Raw genomic sequence first — 20,369 nt, 5'->3', positions numbered from 1 at the left:
CATCTGTTGAAGGGCACCTGAGTTGGTTCCATAGCTCAGCTATTGTAAGTGGTGCAGCTATAAACATTGATGTGGCTGCATCACTGTAGTGTGCTGATGTTAGATGTTTTGAATATATAACAAGGAGTGGGCTAGCTGGTCAAATGGGGTTCCATTCCTAGTTTTCTGAGGACTCTCCATACTGCTTTCCAGAGTGGTCGCACTAATTTGCAGTCCTACCAACAATGTACAAGTGTACCTTTTCCCTCACATCCTCACCAACACTTATTATTGTTTGCATTCTTGAAAATTGCCATTGTGACTGGAGTGAGATTAAATCTTAGAGTAGTTTTGATTTGCATTTCCCTAATTGCTAGACCTGATGAACATTTTTTTCATATAATTTATTGCCCATGTGAGTTTCTTCTTTTGAGAAGTATCACTTTAGTTCTATTCCTCATTTATGAATTGGGTTGTCTTAATGGTGTCAAGTTTTTTGAGTTTTTTGTATGTTCTGGATAATAATGTCTTATCTGAAGAGCAGGGGGCAAAGCTCTGTAGATCACTTTTGGTAGTATGGCCATTTTGACAATATTAATTCTGGGGCTGGGATGTAGCTCAGTGGCAAAGTGTCTGCCTTGTATTTGCAATGCCCTGGGTTTGACCCCCAGTTCCAAAAAAAAAAGACAAAAAAAAGAACCCCACAAAAAAAATAAGATAAAAAAATATATTAATTCTGCCTATCAAAGAACATGGAAAGTCTTTCCACCTTCTAAGGTCTTCTTCGATTTCTTTCTTTAGTGGTCTATAGTTTTCATTGTAGAGGTCCTTCACCCCTTTTGTTAGATTGATTCCCAGGTATTTTTTAAAGACTATTGTGAAAGAGATAGTTTTCCTAATTTCTTTTTCAGCTCATTCATCATTGAAGTATAGGATTACAATTAATTTATGAGTGTTGGTCTTATATCCTGCTTCTTTGCTGAATTCATTTATAGCTCTAGAAGTGTTCTGGTAGAGTTTTGGGGGTCTTCTAAATATAAGATCATGTTGTCTACAGCTGTTCCCCTGAGGTTTTGCTGTTTTGTGTTGCATCAAGTGATCCTAATGAGCCTCTCTGACAGATCTAGTGGCTGTAAGTCGGCAGTTTCCATACTCACTTTGTGTTAAGGGACAGTATTGGATTGGAATCCTCCATAAGTGGTCCTTCAGCATGTGTCTTGGCACGAATTGTCTGTGACTTAAGATGAAGTTTTTGTTAGGGAGAATGTGACCTAGGTAAGGCCATTTTGAAGCATATTCTTCATCTTAGAACAAGTGTCACCCCACGGTCACTGTGACCCAGCCTGACCTAAACCCCAGACAATACTCCACCATTACACAAAGAAAGGGGATTTTTATCATGACTGATAGGATCCTGAGAAACACCTTGTTCTGACATGGCACAATGGCCACCACAAGAATGAAGGTGACAGCCACAAGGACCCTTCCCTGACAGCCCCCTAGCAACGTCCTAAGTACAAACCCCCCTTACTCTCCTATAACTTCCCTAGGCTGTAAGCAGAAGACAGTTCCAAACTCCATTAGGCCCCCTCTGCACGTTTGTCCCAAATAAACCTGTGTCACTGTTGAGCTGCCTCTCCTCCCTGTTTCCTGCAGGCTTTCCCTACAGTTTTGATTCACACTAGGCTCAGGGGAAAAACTATTCCCTATGGCCACTATGAAGCTGTGTGCTGGGATGGAGTAACAACTTACATGTCACTGCTGCCCTTGTTTACCTAATCCCACACCCAGAACAGCATTCCAGAGAATCCCTAGGAAGAGGAGCACATACGAGGGACACTATGCCAACTGGTGGCATGAGGGGGGACAAGTTAATTTTGGGACCACATAGTTTCTGTCATAACTACTTACCTTTGTCATTGTGGTGCCAAAGCAGCTATGGAAATCAAGAAAATGAATGATGTGGCCATGTTATAGTAAAATTGATTTACAAAATGAGCAGGAGAAATAGGTAGTGATAAGCAATGTGAACTGGTTTTTTTTTTTTTTTTTTTTTTGCGGTACTGGGGATTGAACCCAGGGCCTTGTGCTTGCAAGGCAAGCACTCTACCAACTGAGCTACATCCCCAGCCCCCTGGGTTATTTTTTTTTTTTGAGGGTGCTGGGGTTTGAACCCAGGGCCTTGTGCTTACAAGGCAAGCACTCTACCGACTGAGCTATCTCCCCAGCCCCTGGGGTTTTTTTTGAGGAAAAATATTGTAAAATTGGTTGGTGATGGAAACAGTGCTGTGACTATATTAAATATTATTACAATGTCCACTCTAAAAGGGTGAATTGCATGTTGTGTGAATTAGGTCACAATGGGCTCTTTAAAACAAACCAGGTTCAGGCATGATGGCACAATCCTATAATCCCAGTGACTTGGGAGGTTGAGGCAAGAGGATCTCAAGTTTGAGGCCAGTCTTAGCAAATTAGTGAGACCTTGTCTCTAAAAAATAAAAAGGTCTGGGGATGTAGCTGAGTGGTAGAGTTTCCCTGAGTTCACTTCTCAGTACTGTGGGGGGGAGACAGGAAATAGGCCAGAGTCATAGGTGATAGTTTGATAGTATGCTAATCTCTGCTCAGTATCATTATCTTTTTTTCAGGCTTCTATCCCTAAATGAGCAGAGGATATCTAATATTAGCCATCCAGATCCCATCCCCAACATGCTATTTGGAATCTCTGGAGCTTCAAAGAATTTTGGTGACATCTGCTCATATTTTCATGTTATTTTTGTTCCATTTGCAGAGTACACATATTTAACCCCACCTGCCACCTCCTGCTCCTAGAGTTCTTTAGGGAGACCAGGATGATACCCTGGTGAGGGTGAAATAATGGGGAACTGTCTCCCAATTGATGGCAAAGAGCCTTAGAATTAACGTATCTCTGAAGCAAAAGGTTTAACGTGCAGCTGTGCTGGGCCTGCCTATGAGAGCAAATGCATCCTGGGCTTTGCCATCTACAAAGGTGAGGGGAACGTATTCACCCCACAACTGCGGCTCCCCAGGGGCCCAAGTGATTTCCTCTGTCCAGGGAGGAATCTGGAAACAGGGCTCTGACTGATTCACACCTAACTGGGCTGACCAAATCTACTGTTGCTCACAAGGGGACATGCTTCCACGTTGGTCCAAATGGAGACTCCAATAGGAGGTGCCTGAATCCATGGCCATGCATGTCTCATATCAGACTTCTCTGTGATTCCCACAGGGTGTGGGGGCTGCTCTGGAAAGAGGACTTTCCCAGGGACCTGCAGCTGCAACAGCTTCCACTGCCCCTTTCTCTCCCAGGAGCTGCTCCATAGATCAGGACGCTTGGAGGGAGTGACAGTAGGCCAACTCCATTAGGATCTGGAATTGTGTTACAGACTACAACCCCAGCAAGTGGCACAAGGGAAGCACCATTCTTTATGGACTGAACCAATGAGTGAAACCCTGAAATGTGGAAGAAGAGGTCCCTAGTCTCATGCACAGAGACTGTGCAACCAACCACCAGACGTGGAGGAGTTGCACCAACTGCCCTGAGGTCCCACTGAGTTGAGAGCATACCTCCACCAGAGGCTCTGGCTGTGGAGTGTGAAGCCCTTTACATACCTAAGTGCTGCTCCAACACCTTTATTGCCTTTATCACTTATCCACAACTTATGTCTGACCTGCTCACTTCTTTCCCTCAATGGGATCTTCCTGCAATTTCTCCCTGTTGCCACCTGATGCTCACCATGCTAAATCCTCTCTTCACTAGGATGGCCATGGAGTGTAGGGGGCTGGCTTTCTCCCCCTCCTCCTCTGGGGTGTCTCTCTTGCTCCCCTGCTCCTCCTATAGCTTCAGTTGCTTCCTCCTCACTCTCCCAACAGACAAACTTTGCTGGCACAGGGCAGTTAGTGCACATGGGCAAGGAAAGGGAGATTCCATGCATTGTGACAGTAAAACAGGAAGAAAAGACTTAGCAATGAATTAAAAATGAATCTCCAAGAATTTATCCACCAATTTGTCTCCTGTCCAGTCCCTGTCTCATTCTCATGGGGGCAAACAGTTAGGTTTTAAATGGGAATATGTTTACTGTCTCTCCAAATAATTTAGGAGAAGAGTCTTCGGCAATGAGTGGCCAGTCCTACAAAGCTATGCCTTCACACTTATTCTTCAAATGAATGATGGAAGAGATGTGATGTGCAGAGCAGTCTCAGCATTCCTCTCAGTGTGAGAGCCCCTGAATGGAGTGTTTAGATGGTTGTGGCCCCCTGTACAGTGTAACACAAGAAGGCTATGTCAGAAGACACACTTGAAAATGAAAGGAGATGAGACACAATTATTAATTATTGGCTCAAACATGGGTAAGGTCTGTTCAAATTCTTTTTTTGTATATCTATAGTTCCAGATAAAGATGAATAGGGGAGTCCCAGGACAAAATGACACGGCAACAAAGGCCACTCCACTGTGGGGAAGCTCATGTGAGCATCCACACCCACTTGGACAGATCCACATCATTTCTGGGCCTCCCCAGTTGTCTATTGATTAAATAGGTCAGTATGTTATTGGAGGCCCCACGGGGTTTGAACTGTGAGTCTGACTTCTCCACCATGTTTGATTCAGGTGGTGGGGAGATATCCATGGGATGTCCTTTGTCCATGACTGGTGGACTCTACCCACGACTTCAGGAACACAGCACAACTGAGAAAGCCTAGAAAAGATAAAGAAATCTCCATGATCAACAGGACCAAAGTCCCTTTCTCACTGTCTCCTCTCCTCTTTCTCTCTCTTACACACACACACACACACAGAGGCAGCAATGGTTGTAAGAGATGGGTTTGGGGCATCATCTGATTTGCAGTGCCAACTTGATCAGTTCCTTCATTCTGTCATATGAATGGGTCTGTGCCTAGCATCTCTTTTCTGTTCTATTGACACCTTTTCAATTCCTGTTTCAATTGCTCAATGTGTGGGTTCTCACGAACCTTTCTTGACTGCCTGACTGATGGACCCTCCATGCTGTATGGTAACTGTGAGCTCCCTTGGCTATATCTGCTTGATCCCAAGTTTGGCAAAGGCAGGACCTAGTCTGACTTGCTCTCTGAATCTGCCAAGGACAGCGTAAGGAGAAACCACCACAGACATCTCAGGAAGGAAGGGATCTGAGGCCAGGAACTCAGTATGACTAACCTGTTCAAGGTCTGGAGGAGTAAAGAGCAAGGGTGAGGATACCACCAGGAGAGGACAGGGAGCCCTTCCAAAGCCAGATCTGTCCTGAGAGCCCAGAAGGGGACACCAACAGAGAAGATGGGAGTCCAAAACAGCTCAAGACATGTCCCCACAAGCCTGCATCCCACTTCCAGCCCCCCTGTCAGAGAGCTGCCCATGACTCACCCCCAAAAGCCTGGAGCAGTAAGTACTTGGTTTGAATCTGACAAAGTACCAAGGCCAGAGGTGGGTGCCCAAGGAGTTCTCAGTGTTTGACCCCCAGGAGAGATGAAAGGATTCATCCCTGTGACACATAGGTGGGCCTGGAGATGAGGAAGCACCTAACTAGGGCCTGGGTCCCCGCCCACTTCTCCTTGGAGAGTCACTCTGTCAGTTTGAACATACACTGTGCCTTGCCCTCTCCCCTGTGCCCAGCACGGTTGGGAGTCATCACACAGATGATGTGGGTGGTGGCCCCAAAGATGCCATTTTATCCAGTTACGTCAGGATGCTTTACCTGTCTGATCACTGTGGTTTTTCTGGAAGACAGCTGTTGAAGAGGTGATTAGGAGTGAGAAGAAATGGTCCCTGTCTCCATGGTTCAGTGTGTTCTCTGGGTTCCAGAGCCTGATTGGTTAAGCCCCAAGGGAGTCATGGCGAGGCACAATGAGTCTCGGAACCTTGAGACCACAGTGGTTGATGGGATCGACCTGCTGGCCACTCCTGCCTGTGAGCTATTCCTGGTTCAACGATGAGGAGGTAAGTGGAAGGGGCTATGAAAGGGGGCAGGTAAGACCCAGGAGTTGGAACCGTCTGCATGAGCTATTCCCTTGGGAAGGGGTTTTTATCTTGGTCTCAGAACTTTTCCCTGGCTTGTGTGAAACTTCCCAATAAACCTTCTGTGTCAGGGCCTCGCTGCATCCGTGACATCTCAACAGGGGTCCTGGGCAACGCTCAGTATTTGGTCTCCAGTTCGAATCAGGAACTTAGAGTGCTGCACTTGTCAGTCGCTGGACCGCCTTGGTCATGAGTGTGCAGTCACTGCTGTTATAATATACAATTCACATCAGTGGGCATTTAGATGAGAAATGTTGGCTGTGAAGGGTCAGACTCCTCACAGCCTTCCAATGATTACACAATGTAATAGAAACAGCATCCTATTGACATTGGTCCCAAACATATTGAACTTCTATAAACATGATGAGGAAAATACACATGTGACTTTTAAGAGCCTCCTGTGTGGGCACTAAAATAATTATTTATTTATTTATTTAATCTTATAACTGCGGTTTTACTTGTTCTTTTTGGATATGCATGACAGTAGACTGTATTTTGACCCATTATGCATAGGTGGAGTATAACCGATTCTAACTAGGATCCCATTCTTGTGGTTGAACATGAGGTGGGGTTACACTGATCGTGTATTCATATTAAAATAGTGTATTAAAACAACATTTTGTCCTGGAAAGAAGTCACGTTCTTGAGATGGTGTCCACTCTTCTGTGAATTAATCTATGAATTTAGTGCAATCCCGATCAGAAATCACAAGAAGAATTTGAGTATGTGTGAACCTGGATGGCCACAGTCTAAAATTATTTTGAAGAGAGAATGTGCAGGAGTGTCTGACAGGGCAGCTTGTCATACCGAATACCAAAATTCACTGAATAGCACTGGAAATGGAAAGAGCAATGGACCCATGTGTCATTGTACCAAAACGAAGACTCCAGAAATAGACTCATGTATGTGTGAAGACCAAATATGTGACATTTGTTCCCTTCAAACAGACCCTTAGACAGAGTGTGTGTGCAAGGGTGTGTGTGTGTGCAGGCACAGGTATAGAGGGTTTTCTGGGCCACTCGGGTGTCTCCTACAGGTAATTCTGGACTCCAGTCATGCCGACAGGGGTCCTCTGTTGTGTCTCTGTCCGCAGCCATCTGTGGAGGCCGGCCATCATGGATAAAGAACACCGTGAAGTCCGTTCCAGCACCAGCACCCCGAGACTCAGGCGAAAGGCAGATGAATACCTGAAAGCCAACCTGGCCCGCAAAGGCCTGCTGAGCGTTTTACTAGGAAGACAGCTGGGGAGTTACAGAAGCGATGCGCATCTGGCCCAGTGGCTGTGGAAACTGACCCAAGAAACCCCAGGGTGGACTTGGCCACTGCCCAAACACCACGTGACTCACCCCTCTGACTTCCTCAAGGTCGATGAGAAGCCCAGGAAAATGGTGTGGCTCAACAAAGCTTTCCCCTGATGCAACCATTTCAACAGAGACCGGGTTTTCATTTCTTGGGGTTTGACATTTTTCCTTTCTCAGGCTCTGTACTCATGACCCATCTGGGTGCCACTCCAGGGCCACAGGTAGGTGAGCTCTGGCCACTGGCCCTTAAGAAGGTGGTCACTAACCTTGCAGAATGTGGGGGATTGGAAGCCAAGGGTGGGCCATGCTGGGAGCAGCTGAAGGTCGGCCAATTGGACCTGTGGAAACAACCTCCACCTCCAAATTACTAGGGAGGGGGCTTCAAGCAGGCTACTAGTGGCCGTGGGGTGGGGTGGGGCTTCATTTGTCAGCCTGGAAGTTTGGTGGAGTCAGAGGGAAGGAGTCCAAATCATGACTTAAGTGGTAGTGGCTGGAGTGGGAGGGAGTTTCCTTAAGGCCATGTGTTGGGACTGCAGGGGACGCACGCCATTGATGCCTTCCCCAAAGTGAGTAAGAGGGCAGCTCCCAGGAGAGCAAGAAATAAGATGAAAAGAGCTTCTGCACTCCACCCAGATAAGGGGCACTTACTGAGTCTGACCTGTGTCCATCCCATGTTCAACAGACCCTGCGTAAGAAGCCTAACAGGGTGGGGGGAAGGAAGGTGGGGCCCACGTGCAAGTGGAAGGATCAGAGCACAGCTCACTGCCTTTCCTACCAAAGGCTTCAGCCGGGGCCTCACCTCAGTGGAACAAGTGAGAAGCAGCTGCAGCCCTGAGAGGGGACAGCTGTGATCATCACCTTGGACAAGACAGAGAAAGGACTGAACACTCATGGGGTGGGATACCAAGGCCACCAAAGCATGTAAGAGCCTGAAAGTGATCCAAAAGTCATAGAGCTGACCCTCTGATTGACAGTGGGGCGTGGCCAAGAAGGAACCCAGCAGATGGACAGGACAGGGGGCATCGTAAGGTGATAGAAAAAAACTCTGGTTTTAGCCTGTGCTTTTCTATGTGCCAGCCACACAGATATGGGAACAACAAAGTCCAGACTCAAATAGTGCTTACTCCAGGACCAGTAGAGTCCTTCCATTGGAAGTTTCATTTCCTTAGCTGGATATTGGGTACAGAGGCATTTCTTTGGCTGTTACCTGTTCATGTCTGTATTCCTGACATAGATCATCAAGTGAGAAAAAGGGAGATCATGAGGCAGCATATTCAGGAGACATAGAATGATGGGCAGCCTTTCTGTCAAGTGTTGGTGCCCAGTAACACAGAGCACAGGGCTCTATATCCTGCCCCCTGGGGAGCCCTCCATGTTCAGCAGAGTCAGGTTTGGCTGAGCCATGGGATACAAGGTCTGACTCCCAGGAAGTGGCAGACATGAGAGACTCTTCCAGACAGCCTGGAGAAGGTGGCCCTGTACAGAGTGGCTCACCCCTGAGGAAATGCTAATTCTCTGAGCAAATGGTTTCCCTAACTCCACCCCATCCTGTCCCTCACAGAAGCCCCTTCAGGTCAGGGTCCCTTTACCTATGGGACTATAAATAAAGGTGAAGGTGGGCTTCTCCATCTCATTGGAGGCCAGATCTAGCATGGCCCAGTCCACCACATCCCCTTCCACTTGGAAAGATTATTGGCTCTTGTGTTTATTGATTAGATACATTTTTTGGTGATTAATTGATAGCCGGCACTGTCCTGTCCTCTGACAGAAAGTCTTTTCTCACATCCACACGGGATGGGGCAGGGAAACCCCCCACACTGCTCCACACTTCGGTGTGGGGGGATTGACATGCCAGGTGCCAAGTGTGGGTTCTCAGGAAGCGCCTGGAGGGTAACCTGTGACTACAAGCAGCTTACTTGAGAGGGAAGCCCAGGTCCTATCAGTAGGGGTGTGGGGACGTGAGACTTTTGAGGAAGGCAGATCATTCAGGGCAGTGGTATCACTGGGGCTTGCTGGATTGTTCCAAGGGAGACACCACGGGAGACTGGAGAACTCACACACTCAGATTCACTGCAGGCGTAGCGTGAGGATGAACTGGGATGTGAATCCAAAGAGCACTCTTACGGCCATACGCCTAACCACGTGCTAGAGCACACAGGAGGTTGACAGAGGTTGCTCATTCTTCCCACACAGGGAGAAGCCCAGGGCACTGACCTAGTGCGAAGCGTGAATGGAGCCTGAATGATCTGTGAAGCACAAGGAGATGTAGGTGGTCCTAGAGAAAGGACCATGTGGTATTGGTCATCTCAGAGACCACATCCCTCTCCAGCATCCCCGCTCTGATGTCTCCCCACGTGCCCACCTGAGAACAAAGAATGCCCGTATACCTGTAGGGGCAAGAGCAGGAACTCATGGACCGTTTCCTCCAGGAGTATCATGAGCAAGCTCTGCCAATAATGTAGACCAAACATGTTTGTGTCTTTCCCAATGTCAGAGTTTCTTGACTATCCCTAAGTTCACAGGCTCTATGCCACTTTCAGCATCAGCAGTTCATGGAATACTTGTGGCTCACCTGGTACTCATAAGCTGGGTGAACACAAGTTCTTTTTTTTTATATACATTTTTAGTTGTAGATGGACACAATACCTTTATTTTACTTATATGTGGTGCTGAGGATGGAACCCAGTGCCTCACAAGTGCTAGGTAAGCGCTCTACCACTAAGCCACACCCCCCAGCCTGAACACAAGTTCTTTTATTCCAATCTGAAGTTCTCATAACAGTAGAGCCACACCTCACACCTCGCACAATGATGCAAGAATAGGTCGCAGAAAGACTGAGGTTTAGGATGGCCAGAGTTACGGGATGTGGAATGAAGAGCACAGGTAGAGAGAGAGATGAATACAAAGTCAAAGAGTCACAGTAGGTGGCCAGATGAGACACAAACCAGCTGAAGACATTGATCAGGTAGAGAGCTGTCAAAGAACACAACCTTATTCTAGGCCAAGGCCCAGAAAGACAGTGGTTTCAGAGTGTCAGCTTGGAGTGTCAGCAGCTTAGAGTGGGTGTACATGATCCTCACAAGCAGGACAAACCACACTCTGCTAAAGTCCAAGGACAGGGATTCAGTGGTTGGTCACTGTGGAAATTGTATTGGGAAGGCTTATGATGAGTGACCAGGTGATGGATCCAGGCACCCGGTGTCCGGTCTCAGGATGCTCCTCCTTTTATGGACTGGAGTGAGGGGGTTGCTTCATCTGATCATCTGGTGTGTTGCGTGGGCTCATGAGCCTGGTTTTTCCGACATGCATTTGATGTGCCTGTGCATCCATGTGCTACTCATTAATTCCCTAATTTCACAGGTCGTCATTTTTATTAGCATACTAATTTATCTGTTTGTTCCTTACAGTTGTATGAGGCAGAGGGTGGTGTTTACTTGTACAAATAAAATATGGAGCTCAGAGCAGGGCACAGCCTGGTCTCCAAAAGGGGGTGCGATTGATGTGGACCTGGATTAACAGGGGGAGCCCGATTTCCCCGCTCAACAGTAACAGGAAACCGAGGCCAAGGTCTGAGGGGTAGTTTCGGACGTTGAGGGATGTGCATCGGTGCAAAGCCTTCAACTATTCAGCTGGGTCTTGAGATAGGTGTGGGGTTCCTCTTGTGGGCCTTCGGCGAGCGCAGATTCCCTGTCTATCATTTCAGGCCCTCCAATCACCTTGGTGGAGGGCGGGGCCATGGCCTGGCTGTCAAGCCCTCCACTGGTGAGCAGCTACCCGGGTGCTCTGTGGTCGGGGAGCAGTTGAGCTGCGGGTTGTGCAGCTGGGTCCCGAAGATGGTTCCGCTCATGGATGTAGGACCATGGTGGCCCCCTCCAACAGTCACCGTCACCGTACGTTTAGTTCATTTTGCTTCCTAATTCGTGGTTAATGGTGTGATGTTTGATGGACAAGTGGATGATGTGTGCTAATGTCCTTAACCACGTCTTGTCTCGTGGGCTTCTGTGTGGATGACCGGGCGGGCCTTAGCCAACTGGGCCCGGTGTTGTGCTTAAAGCTGTTGCAGGACGCGGCTCACAGATCATTTTGTTGGTGCACGTGTTGCTCTTTCACCACCCGAGTCGTGATCGTAAGGCGGTGTTTTGAACTTGGGATAGATGCTGGTGTGGATGCTGAGCTGGTGTGGCCGGCAGCGCACAGTGGTCCTTGGCCACCAGGGGGCCTGCTTTGACCTAGATTTTACAGCATTGTTGGGAAGGGATGGTCCGCGTGCATGGATTTGTTTAAATCTTGGTCTTGGCCGTTTGTGAGATTTCTTGTCGGACATCATATTCCTGTTATTCTGGACCTGAAAAAGAGGAAAGTAACACATGGAAGGATTGTGTTTGGAGTTAGTTGCCTTTCAGTGAAGTTTCCTCTTTAACAATATGACAATATGTTTCATTTAATTTGTGTGATTACATTTTGAATTCGTCTTCTTCCAATATTGTCTTCAAAGTTTTTTAAACACTTGGTAATTTCATTGTGAACATGAGGAGTTTGGTGGCCAATTAAATTATTTACTTTTATGCCTATTTGGTTTTTTTAAATTTATTTATTCTTTTTAGTTATACCTGACAGTTGTAATGGTCAATTTGAATTGTTGACTTGATTGGATTAAGAGATGGCCATGATTTAGAGGCCTCTGCTATGTCAACGACTGTGTGTGTCTAGGAATGATTGGAATGTGGGATAGTGAACTGAAGTGGAGCCCCTCCCTAAGCATGGGTAGCACCGCCCAATAGAATGGAATAAAAGCTGGAAGAACCAGGAAGCATATGCAGATGCAGCTTGGCTCTTCTTAAACCGGTTCTTGATTGCTGCTTTCATCGCCTGAGGATTTTGGACTCTCACTTCTTCACTCTTCCAAAGCAGACTGCCAGTGATTCTCCAGATAGTTTCCAGAAGCCTTGGTCTTGGATTAGGGTAGCACTGTTGTTCCTCTTGTTCTGGCACTTCCACCTCTTGAACCGTGCAGCTGCTGGTTCTTCCAGCTCTCCAGCTGCAGACGGCCTTTGTGTACTATCCAGCTTCTGGTCGTGTAAGCCAACCTAATAAATTCCCTTTTTATAATCATACTTCCTGTTGATTCTGTTCCTCTAGAGAACACTAATACAACAGTAAAGTATATTTTGACATATTTATACAAACATGGAGTGTATCTTATTCTAATTAGGATTCCAGTCTTATGGATATATATGCTATAGAGATTCACTATGGTGTATTCATACATGTACATAGGAGAGTTATGTTCAATTCATTCCACTATCTTTTCTATCCCTATACCCCTCCCTTCCCTTTATTCCCCTTTGTCTTATCTACTGGACTTCTATTCTTCCCCTCTGCTCCCTTGTTGTGAGTTAGCATTCACATAACAGGGAAAACTTTCAAACTTTTGTTTTTTTGGGTATTGGCTTATTTCACTTAGCAAAGTAGTGTCCAGATCCATTTACCAGCAAAAGTCATAAAGTCATTCTTCTTTATGGCAGAGTAGTATTCCTTTGTGTATATATACCACATTTTCTTTATCCATTCATCTGTCGAAGGTGCCCATGAGTTGGTTCCATAGTTTAGCCATTGTGAACTGAACTGCTATAAACATTGATGTGGCTTCATCACTGTAGTATGCTGATTTTAAATCCTTTGGGTATATACCAAGGAGTGGGATGACTGGGTCAGATGGTGGTTCCATTCGTTGATTTTTGAGGAAACTCCATACCACTTTCCAAGATGGTTGCACTAATTTGCAGTCTCACCAACAATGTGACTGTACTGTTTTCCTCACACCCTTGCCAACATTTATTGTTACTTGTATTTTTGATAACTGCCATTCTGGTTGAAATGAGATGTAATCTCAGTGTTGTTTTAATTTTCATTTATGTAATTGCTATAGATGTTGAACATTTTTTCATATATTTGTTGACTGTGCCCACGTTGATACTTCCCTTTTCATCAGGAGTTTTAGAAATTTGAGTTTTTTCCTTTTTTTTTCTTGGTTAGCAATGACTAAGGGTTTATCAATTTTATTTATTTTTTCAAAAAACCAACTTTTTGTTTCATTGATTTTTTAAAAAAATTGTTGTTTTATTAACTTAAACTCTGATTTTAATTATTTCCTGTCTTCTTCTTCTGGGGCTTTGAGATGTAATATTGTTATTTATTTGGTGACTTTCTATTCTTTTAATGAATGAGCTCAATGCAAAGAACTTTCCTCTTAGAAGTGCCTTCATAGTGTCCCAGAAATTTTGATAAGTGTGTCACTATTCTCATTTACCTCTAAGAATTTTTTTATTTCATCCTATATTTCCATTGATCATTCAGTAGGGTATTATTTAGTGTCCAGGTGTTAAAAGTAGCTTCTATTTTTTATTATATCATTGACTTCTAATTTCATTCCATTATGATCTGATAGAATGTAGGGTATTTTTGTATCTGCTAAGAGTTGCTTTGTGTCCTAAAATGTGGTCTGTTTTAGAAAATGATCTGTATGCTGCTGAGAAGAAATTGTATTCAGTAATTGATGGATGAAATATTCTACATAGGTCTATGAAGTCTAAGTTACTAATTGTGTATTTCAGTACTGTAGCTTCTTTTTTAAATTTTTTTTTTTATTTGTGGTGCTGGGGATTGAACCCAGGGCCTTCTGCTTGCAAGGTAAGCACTCTACCAACTGAGCTATCTCCCTAGCCCTAAAGATATTTTAATTGTAGATGGACACAATACTTTTTTATTTTATTTTTTTATGTGGTCCTGAGTATCAAACCCAGAGCCTCAAACATGCTAGGCAAGCAGCTCTACTACTGAGCTACATACCCAGCCCAGTACTATAGCTTCCTTGTTTAATTTTTGTTTGACAGCTCTATCCAGTAGTGAGAGGGGTGTGTTAAAGTCACCCAGTACTACTGTGTTTTGGTCTATTTGATTCTTGAAATTGAGAAGGGTTTGTTTGAGGTACACAGATGCTCCATTTTGGGGGGCATATATTTTAAGATTTTTATATCTTGCTGATGTATAATTCCCTTAAGCAGTATGAAATGTCCTTCTTTGTCCCTTCTGATTAACTTTGGCTTAAAGTCTACTTTATCTGATATGAGGATAGAAACGCCTGCTTGTTTACATGATTCATGTGAGGGATATGTTTTTTCCCATCCTTTCGCCTTCAGTCCATGGATGTCTTTGCCTATAAGCTGAGTCTCAGAGACAGCATGTTTTTGGGTCTTGTTTAAATCCAATCTGCCAGTCTACGTCTTTTGATTGACAAGTTTAGGTCATTTATATTCAATGTCACTACTGAGAAATGATTTTTATTTCCTGTCATTTTGATTTGTTTCTGGTTTTTAATTTGAATTAGTTTCTCCATTGATTGACTGTTCTTCTAGTATAGTTCCACCTTTAGATGGTTTTCAATTTTACTTTTTATTATTATTTTTTAGTTGTCAATTGACCATTATTTATGTATGTATATGTAGTGCTGAGAATTGAACCAGTGCCTCACATATGCTAGGGAAGTGCTCTACCACTGAGCCACAACACCAGCCCTTTATTTCTTATTCATGAAATCTTTTATTGAGTATATTTTGTAGTCCTGGCTTTCAAATTGTAAGTTCTTCAACTTTTATTTATCATGGAAGGTTTTTATTTCATCATCAAAACTGAAGCTTAATTTTGCTGGGTATGGTATTCTTGGTTGGCATCCATCTTCTTTCAGAGCTTGGTATATATTTGAAAACCTCCTAGCTTTTATGTTCTGGGTTGAGAAGTCAGCTGATTTCTAGATTGGTTTCCCTTTAAATGTAACCTGTCATTTTTCTCTTGCAGTCTTTAAAATTTTATCCTTTTTCTATATGCTGGGCATTTTTATAAAAATGTGCCCTTGTGTAGATTTGTTGTAATTTTGTGTATTTGGAGTCCTGTAAACCTCCTATATTTTATTTTCAATTTCATTCCTATGGTTTGGGAAATTTTCTGATATTATTTCATTGAAAATATTGTACATTCCTTTGGTTTAGTTCTTCCAAGCCTTCATCTATCCCAATAAATCTTATATTTGGGCTTTTCATGTGATCCCATATTACTTGAAAGTTCTGTTCATGGTCTCTTAACATCTCTTCTGCATGGTCAACTTTATTTTCAAATTATATGTATTTTTTCATTGCCTGAAACTTTATCTTCCAAGTGGTCTAGTCTGCTGGTGATTCTTTCCATTGAGGTTTTAATTGGGTTTGTTGATTCCTTTGTTTTGAGAATTTCTGATTGATTCTTCTTCAGGATTTCTAACTCCTTATTGAAGTGGCCTTTCACTTCTTGAATTTTCTCTCTGATTATACTTCTTACATTTTCTTTTACCTCACAGATTAGTTTAATCATGAACTTTCTAAATTCCTTCTCTGACATTTCCTCCAATGTGATATCATTGAATTCTGTTAATGAGGTATTATGGTTTGATTGGGATGATCTGTTCCCTTGTTTTTTCATACTGTTTGTAGGTCTACACATTTATCAGAAAGAATCTGAGTTGACAGAGCTTCTGCCCCATGAATTTATAATGTCCTTGAGGTTTCTAGTACCTCGCAGTTTAGGGTGAGACAAATAATAACAACCACCAATGTAAACAACATGCAGCATTAAAATAAATATTTAGTTCATACTTTGACATCTATAATGTTAATTGGCACTATAAAAAGAAGTGGTGTGGTAAGCAATTGCCCACCACAGTATGTTTGCAAAAGGGTTTGCTATGTCATAAAGATGAAGAGGGAGAATGCAGAAGAGATGTAGGATGTAATAACTGTGAGGCAAGATGAGAGAGAGTAGTAGTAAAAATTAAAGGAAGAGTGAAAGAATAATAGAATTTCGTTGTTAGCTAAGCAAAAGAGAGGAAGCAAATTAAGAGAAATAGAAAACAATATAAAACAAAACCAACTTATACCAATCAAAAACCTAGTCCTCAAAAGACAGAGTCAAGAAAATAACTACCTTCAAGAAATGCTAGAAATGGGATGAGTGAGACAAATACATATATATGGACAAATGTCTATGAACGATTCAGCACATAAACATTTTTTTAAAAAAGGTTCCTGATGGAAAATTAAGGAATTGTTTCCATTGAGGTAAAAAAATTATCAATAATATTATATGTTGGTTGTCAGTTCCCAATTGAATTTCTTTCTGTTTTTTCTTGAGATATGTATTGCACACAAGAGTAGTAGTCAGGGGCTATCAATTTCTTTTTGTTTTTGTGGAGCTAGTCAGGTTGCCCATTCTCAGCTTCCCTCCTTGGCAGTAAGTGGGTGGGTGTGGTTGGAGAGTGTGTCTACTCCACTCACAGTGAGGGGTTCTGTGAAAGGGGTTCCCAGAGGTGGAATTCCGAGAGGTGGGGTTTGGGTCTAGCTAGGAGATGGCAAAATGAGAACCATTTCGAAAATGAAATTATAAGAATGTTATCTTGAGAAGCAAATGTCTGGGGAAAGGGTCAGTTCCCCTCCCTTTCTGTCAGCCTTTCTTCAGGAAATTTAATTAACCAGAAGTCCCTACCTTTTGAATTGTAAATGAATGTCTTTAGGAGTCTGACTACTCCCTTTGAAGTGTAAACACCCCTGTGGGAGGCTTAAAACACAAGGTTAGAAATTTATCAAATACTTGTGAAAAGAGCCAGTTTCTCTTAACAGTTTTGCTTCTGCAAACACATGTCCTACTAGAAACCACACTTTGTGAGCTTGAATGGTCCACTTTTGGTGCAGATTGGCTTCTGGAAGGTACCCTCCATGTCCCCACCGTCAAAGCAGTTCACCATGTTGTCACCAAAACCCCAGGCCACCAGGGTCAGTTTCCTTACATAGATTCCTGGCTCCAAATTGCACAGACGACCCCATGGGTGAGGTTCTGCATTAGCTCCAAGGGCCAGTGTAGGGTCTTGTTAGCCAGAAACATGGCAACTCCAAAGCCCACCAAGCCCATCATCCAGGGGACCCCAAAGAGGAGCCACTGCCCCTGCCACCCTACATACCCACCACTCCACCACCAGCTCCCAGTCAACTGGACTCACTGTCGGATGCCCTGGTGCCATCTGTCTCGCTGGCTGCAGCACCACCCCCACAAGAAGACCCTAGTCTGGAACCTGCAGGGAGATGACTCAGGTTCACTCAGCAGCCACAAGCCCACAGCTGCCCCTGCATGAGGCTCTTGGGCCCCACAGGTCAATGCAGATGGCGCCATTCGAGAAGGTGCTCCATTTTCTACTACCAGCCCTTCAGTACCACTGACCTCCTGAACTGGAAGCGCCATAACCCTCCATACTCAGAAAAGCCCCACGCACTCATCAATCTCTTGAAGTCAATCTTCCAAACCCATCAACCAAGCTGGGGAGTCCTCCGTCAACTCCTCCTCACCCTCTTCAATACCGAGGAGAGAAGATGCATGCTGACAGAAGCCCAGAAAGGGCTCCAAGAACAGGCCCCTGCAGGAGAGGTAGATGCTGGAACCTGGAAAGAGAGGGCAGCCCCAGAGGAGGACCTGGCCTGGGACCACAACTCTGAAGAGGGATGCAACTGGCTAGAGTGATACCAAACCACCCTCCTCTGAGGAGTCGGGTCAGGTGAGAGGAAGCCCACTAACATGTCTGAAACATTACTCCAGAAGCCAGAAGAACTCCTTCATAGTTTTACAAAAGGCTCATGAAACCTTTCAAATTTTCATACCTTTAGATCCAGAAGTCCCAGAGAATCAGTGCATGGTCCACACAGCTCTCATGGCCCAATCCAGTCCAGATATGAGGAAGAAACTCCACAAGTCAGAGGGGTTTGCAGGTATGAACACTTCTCAGTTGCTTGAGGCGGCTAACAAGGTCTTCGTCAATCAGGATCAAACTACACAGAGAGAGGCACACAAATGCATGAGACAAAAAGCGTCCCTCCTTTTGCCATCACTCAGATGCCTGGACCCAGTCAGATGACCTGAACCACCTCGCAAGAACCAGATGCCTCAAAGTCAACCCTGTCCCCCAACCACAGCAGGACCAATGTGCCTACTATAAGGATCTAAGCTATTGGAAAATGAATGCCCAAACTGTAAAAAGTTAAACCCATTCAGAAATACCCACCATTTCATAGCAAAGGCCGATATCATGTGGAGCCTGGCACCAGTAGCCTCATTGGCCTGGCTGGAAGGGACTCAAAATAGGGAAGACGGGGCTCTTTGATTCTTGGTCCCTGAGAGCCCACATTCAAAAGGACAGTTGGGAGCGCCCAGGTTCTCCTCGACAGTGGCCCTGGGTCCCTGCCACAGCAGGAATGGAGGTTGTCCTGGGTAGGTTTATCTCAGCGCTGGTATGGAGAGACAGCTTGCACGGCAGCAGCCCCAGATGTTCGCACTTCCCACTGGACACTGAGACGGTGGCCCCGCAAGCACCAGAGGGAGTGGCTTGTGTGGGGGTGTGAGCCAAGGTTCCTGGGGCCGAATCACTGAGGGGAAGTCAAGCGGCCCACATGTCAGCTGGGGCTGGAAGTACTCTGCCAGTAAAGTTTAAAACTTTAAATGGGAATAAAGGGTAGTATTTACGAGGAAATGAGAATGAATACATCATCCCTGGTTTTCAAAAGAGAGACCATATTAAACTTACATATGTGAAGACTGCACCCCCCTGCCTCAGCACCAGCAGTTTCTCTGTTCTGTGACCAATGTGATTCACAGGAGCTTAAGTGACAAACAAAATGAGCCCAGGGAGTGGAAAATATGATTTCTATATTGGTTTGGGATTGGCTATGACCTCCAGCATTTTCATAGGAAGGAGTTTAATTTTGGAAAAAAAAAAAAAGGCCACCTGCGACTTGCCAGAAAAGGCTCCATGAGAGCAGGTCAAGGTGGCCATGCATGTCTTAAAGAATGGTTGTGGTGGGCTGGACTACTGTCAATGGGGGCAGGCGAGGTGGCCAACTTTGCTGCATATGCCTTTGCACCAGCCACACTAGTGACGCCACTGGGAGCTCTCAGCGTCCTCGTAAGTGCCATTCTGTCTTCATACTTTCTAAATGAAAGACTTAATCTTCATGGGAAAATTGGATGTTTGCTAAGCATTCTAGGGTCTATAGTTATGGTCATCCATGCTCCAAAGGAAGAGGAGACTGAGACCTTAAATGTCACATAAGTTAGGTGATCCAAGTTTTGTGGTATTTGCAACACTTGTGGTCATTGAGTCCTTGATAATAATCTTTGTGGTGGAACCTCACCACGGACTGACAAATATTCTTGTGTACATAACAATCTGCTCTGTAATTGGAGCATTTTCAGTCTCCTGTGTGAAGGGCTTGGGCATCGCCATCAAAGAACTGTTGACTGGAAAGTCTTGCTGCAGCATCCCCTGGCCTGGATTCTGCTCTTGAGCCTCATAGTCTGTGTGAGCACACAGATCAATTACCTCTACCAGGCCCTGGACATATTCAACACTTCCATCGTGATGCCAATATATTACGTTTTCTTTACAACCTCAGTTTTAACTTGTTCAGCTATTCTTTTTAAGGAGTGGCAAGATATGCCTGCTGATGATATCATTGGGACTCTGAGTGGCTTCTTCACAATCATTGTGGGGATATTCTTGTTGCATGCCTTTAAAGACGTCAGCTTTAGTCTAGCAAGTCTGCCCATGTCTTTTCAAAAACATGATAAAGCAATGAATGGCAATCTCTCTACTGTGTACAAAGTTCTTAATAATAAGGAAGAAAGCTTATCCTGTGGAATTGAACAACACACTAGTGAGAATATCTCCTGGAAAAATGGAAATCTGACAACTTTTTAAAAAGAAAGATGTGATTTAAAGGTTAATCCATAATTATGTTATAAAGTGATTTTGAATATCACAATCTGTTTGAAAAAGCATTGTCTATAAATAATGTTCTCTAAAGACAATCTTTTTTAAGTTTTCAATAATTTGAACCAAGAAGTTACTTTTCTTATATTTAAACAATGGTAGCTTACTAAAATGACCTCAGTATGTAGCTGATTTCTATTAA

At 44.3% G+C, this 20,369-nt stretch overlaps 1 protein-coding gene and 1 pseudogene across 1 annotated transcript; one reads left to right on the top strand and one right to left on the bottom strand.

The window, feature by feature from the left end:
* Nucleotides 1-4,460: 4,460 nt before the first annotated feature.
* LOC124971663 (embryonic testis differentiation protein homolog B-like) lies at nt 4,461-4,643 on the bottom strand. Its single transcript, XM_047535324.1, has one exon. It carries the CDS (start codon nt 4,641-4,643, stop codon nt 4,461-4,463), a length of 183 nt encoding a protein of 60 aa, XP_047391280.1.
* A 14,430-nt stretch (nt 4,644-19,073) lies between these two features.
* Nucleotides 19,074-20,155, top strand: LOC124972391 (magnesium transporter NIPA2-like; annotated as a pseudogene).
* The last annotated feature ends 214 nt before the right edge of the window (nt 20,156-20,369 follow it).

This window comes from Sciurus carolinensis, chromosome X (genome assembly GCF_902686445.1).
Source record: "Sciurus carolinensis chromosome X, mSciCar1.2, whole genome shotgun sequence".
Classification (NCBI taxonomy): domain Eukaryota; kingdom Metazoa; phylum Chordata; class Mammalia; order Rodentia; family Sciuridae; genus Sciurus; species Sciurus carolinensis.
This window is presented reverse-complemented; position numbering and strand designations above follow the sequence as displayed.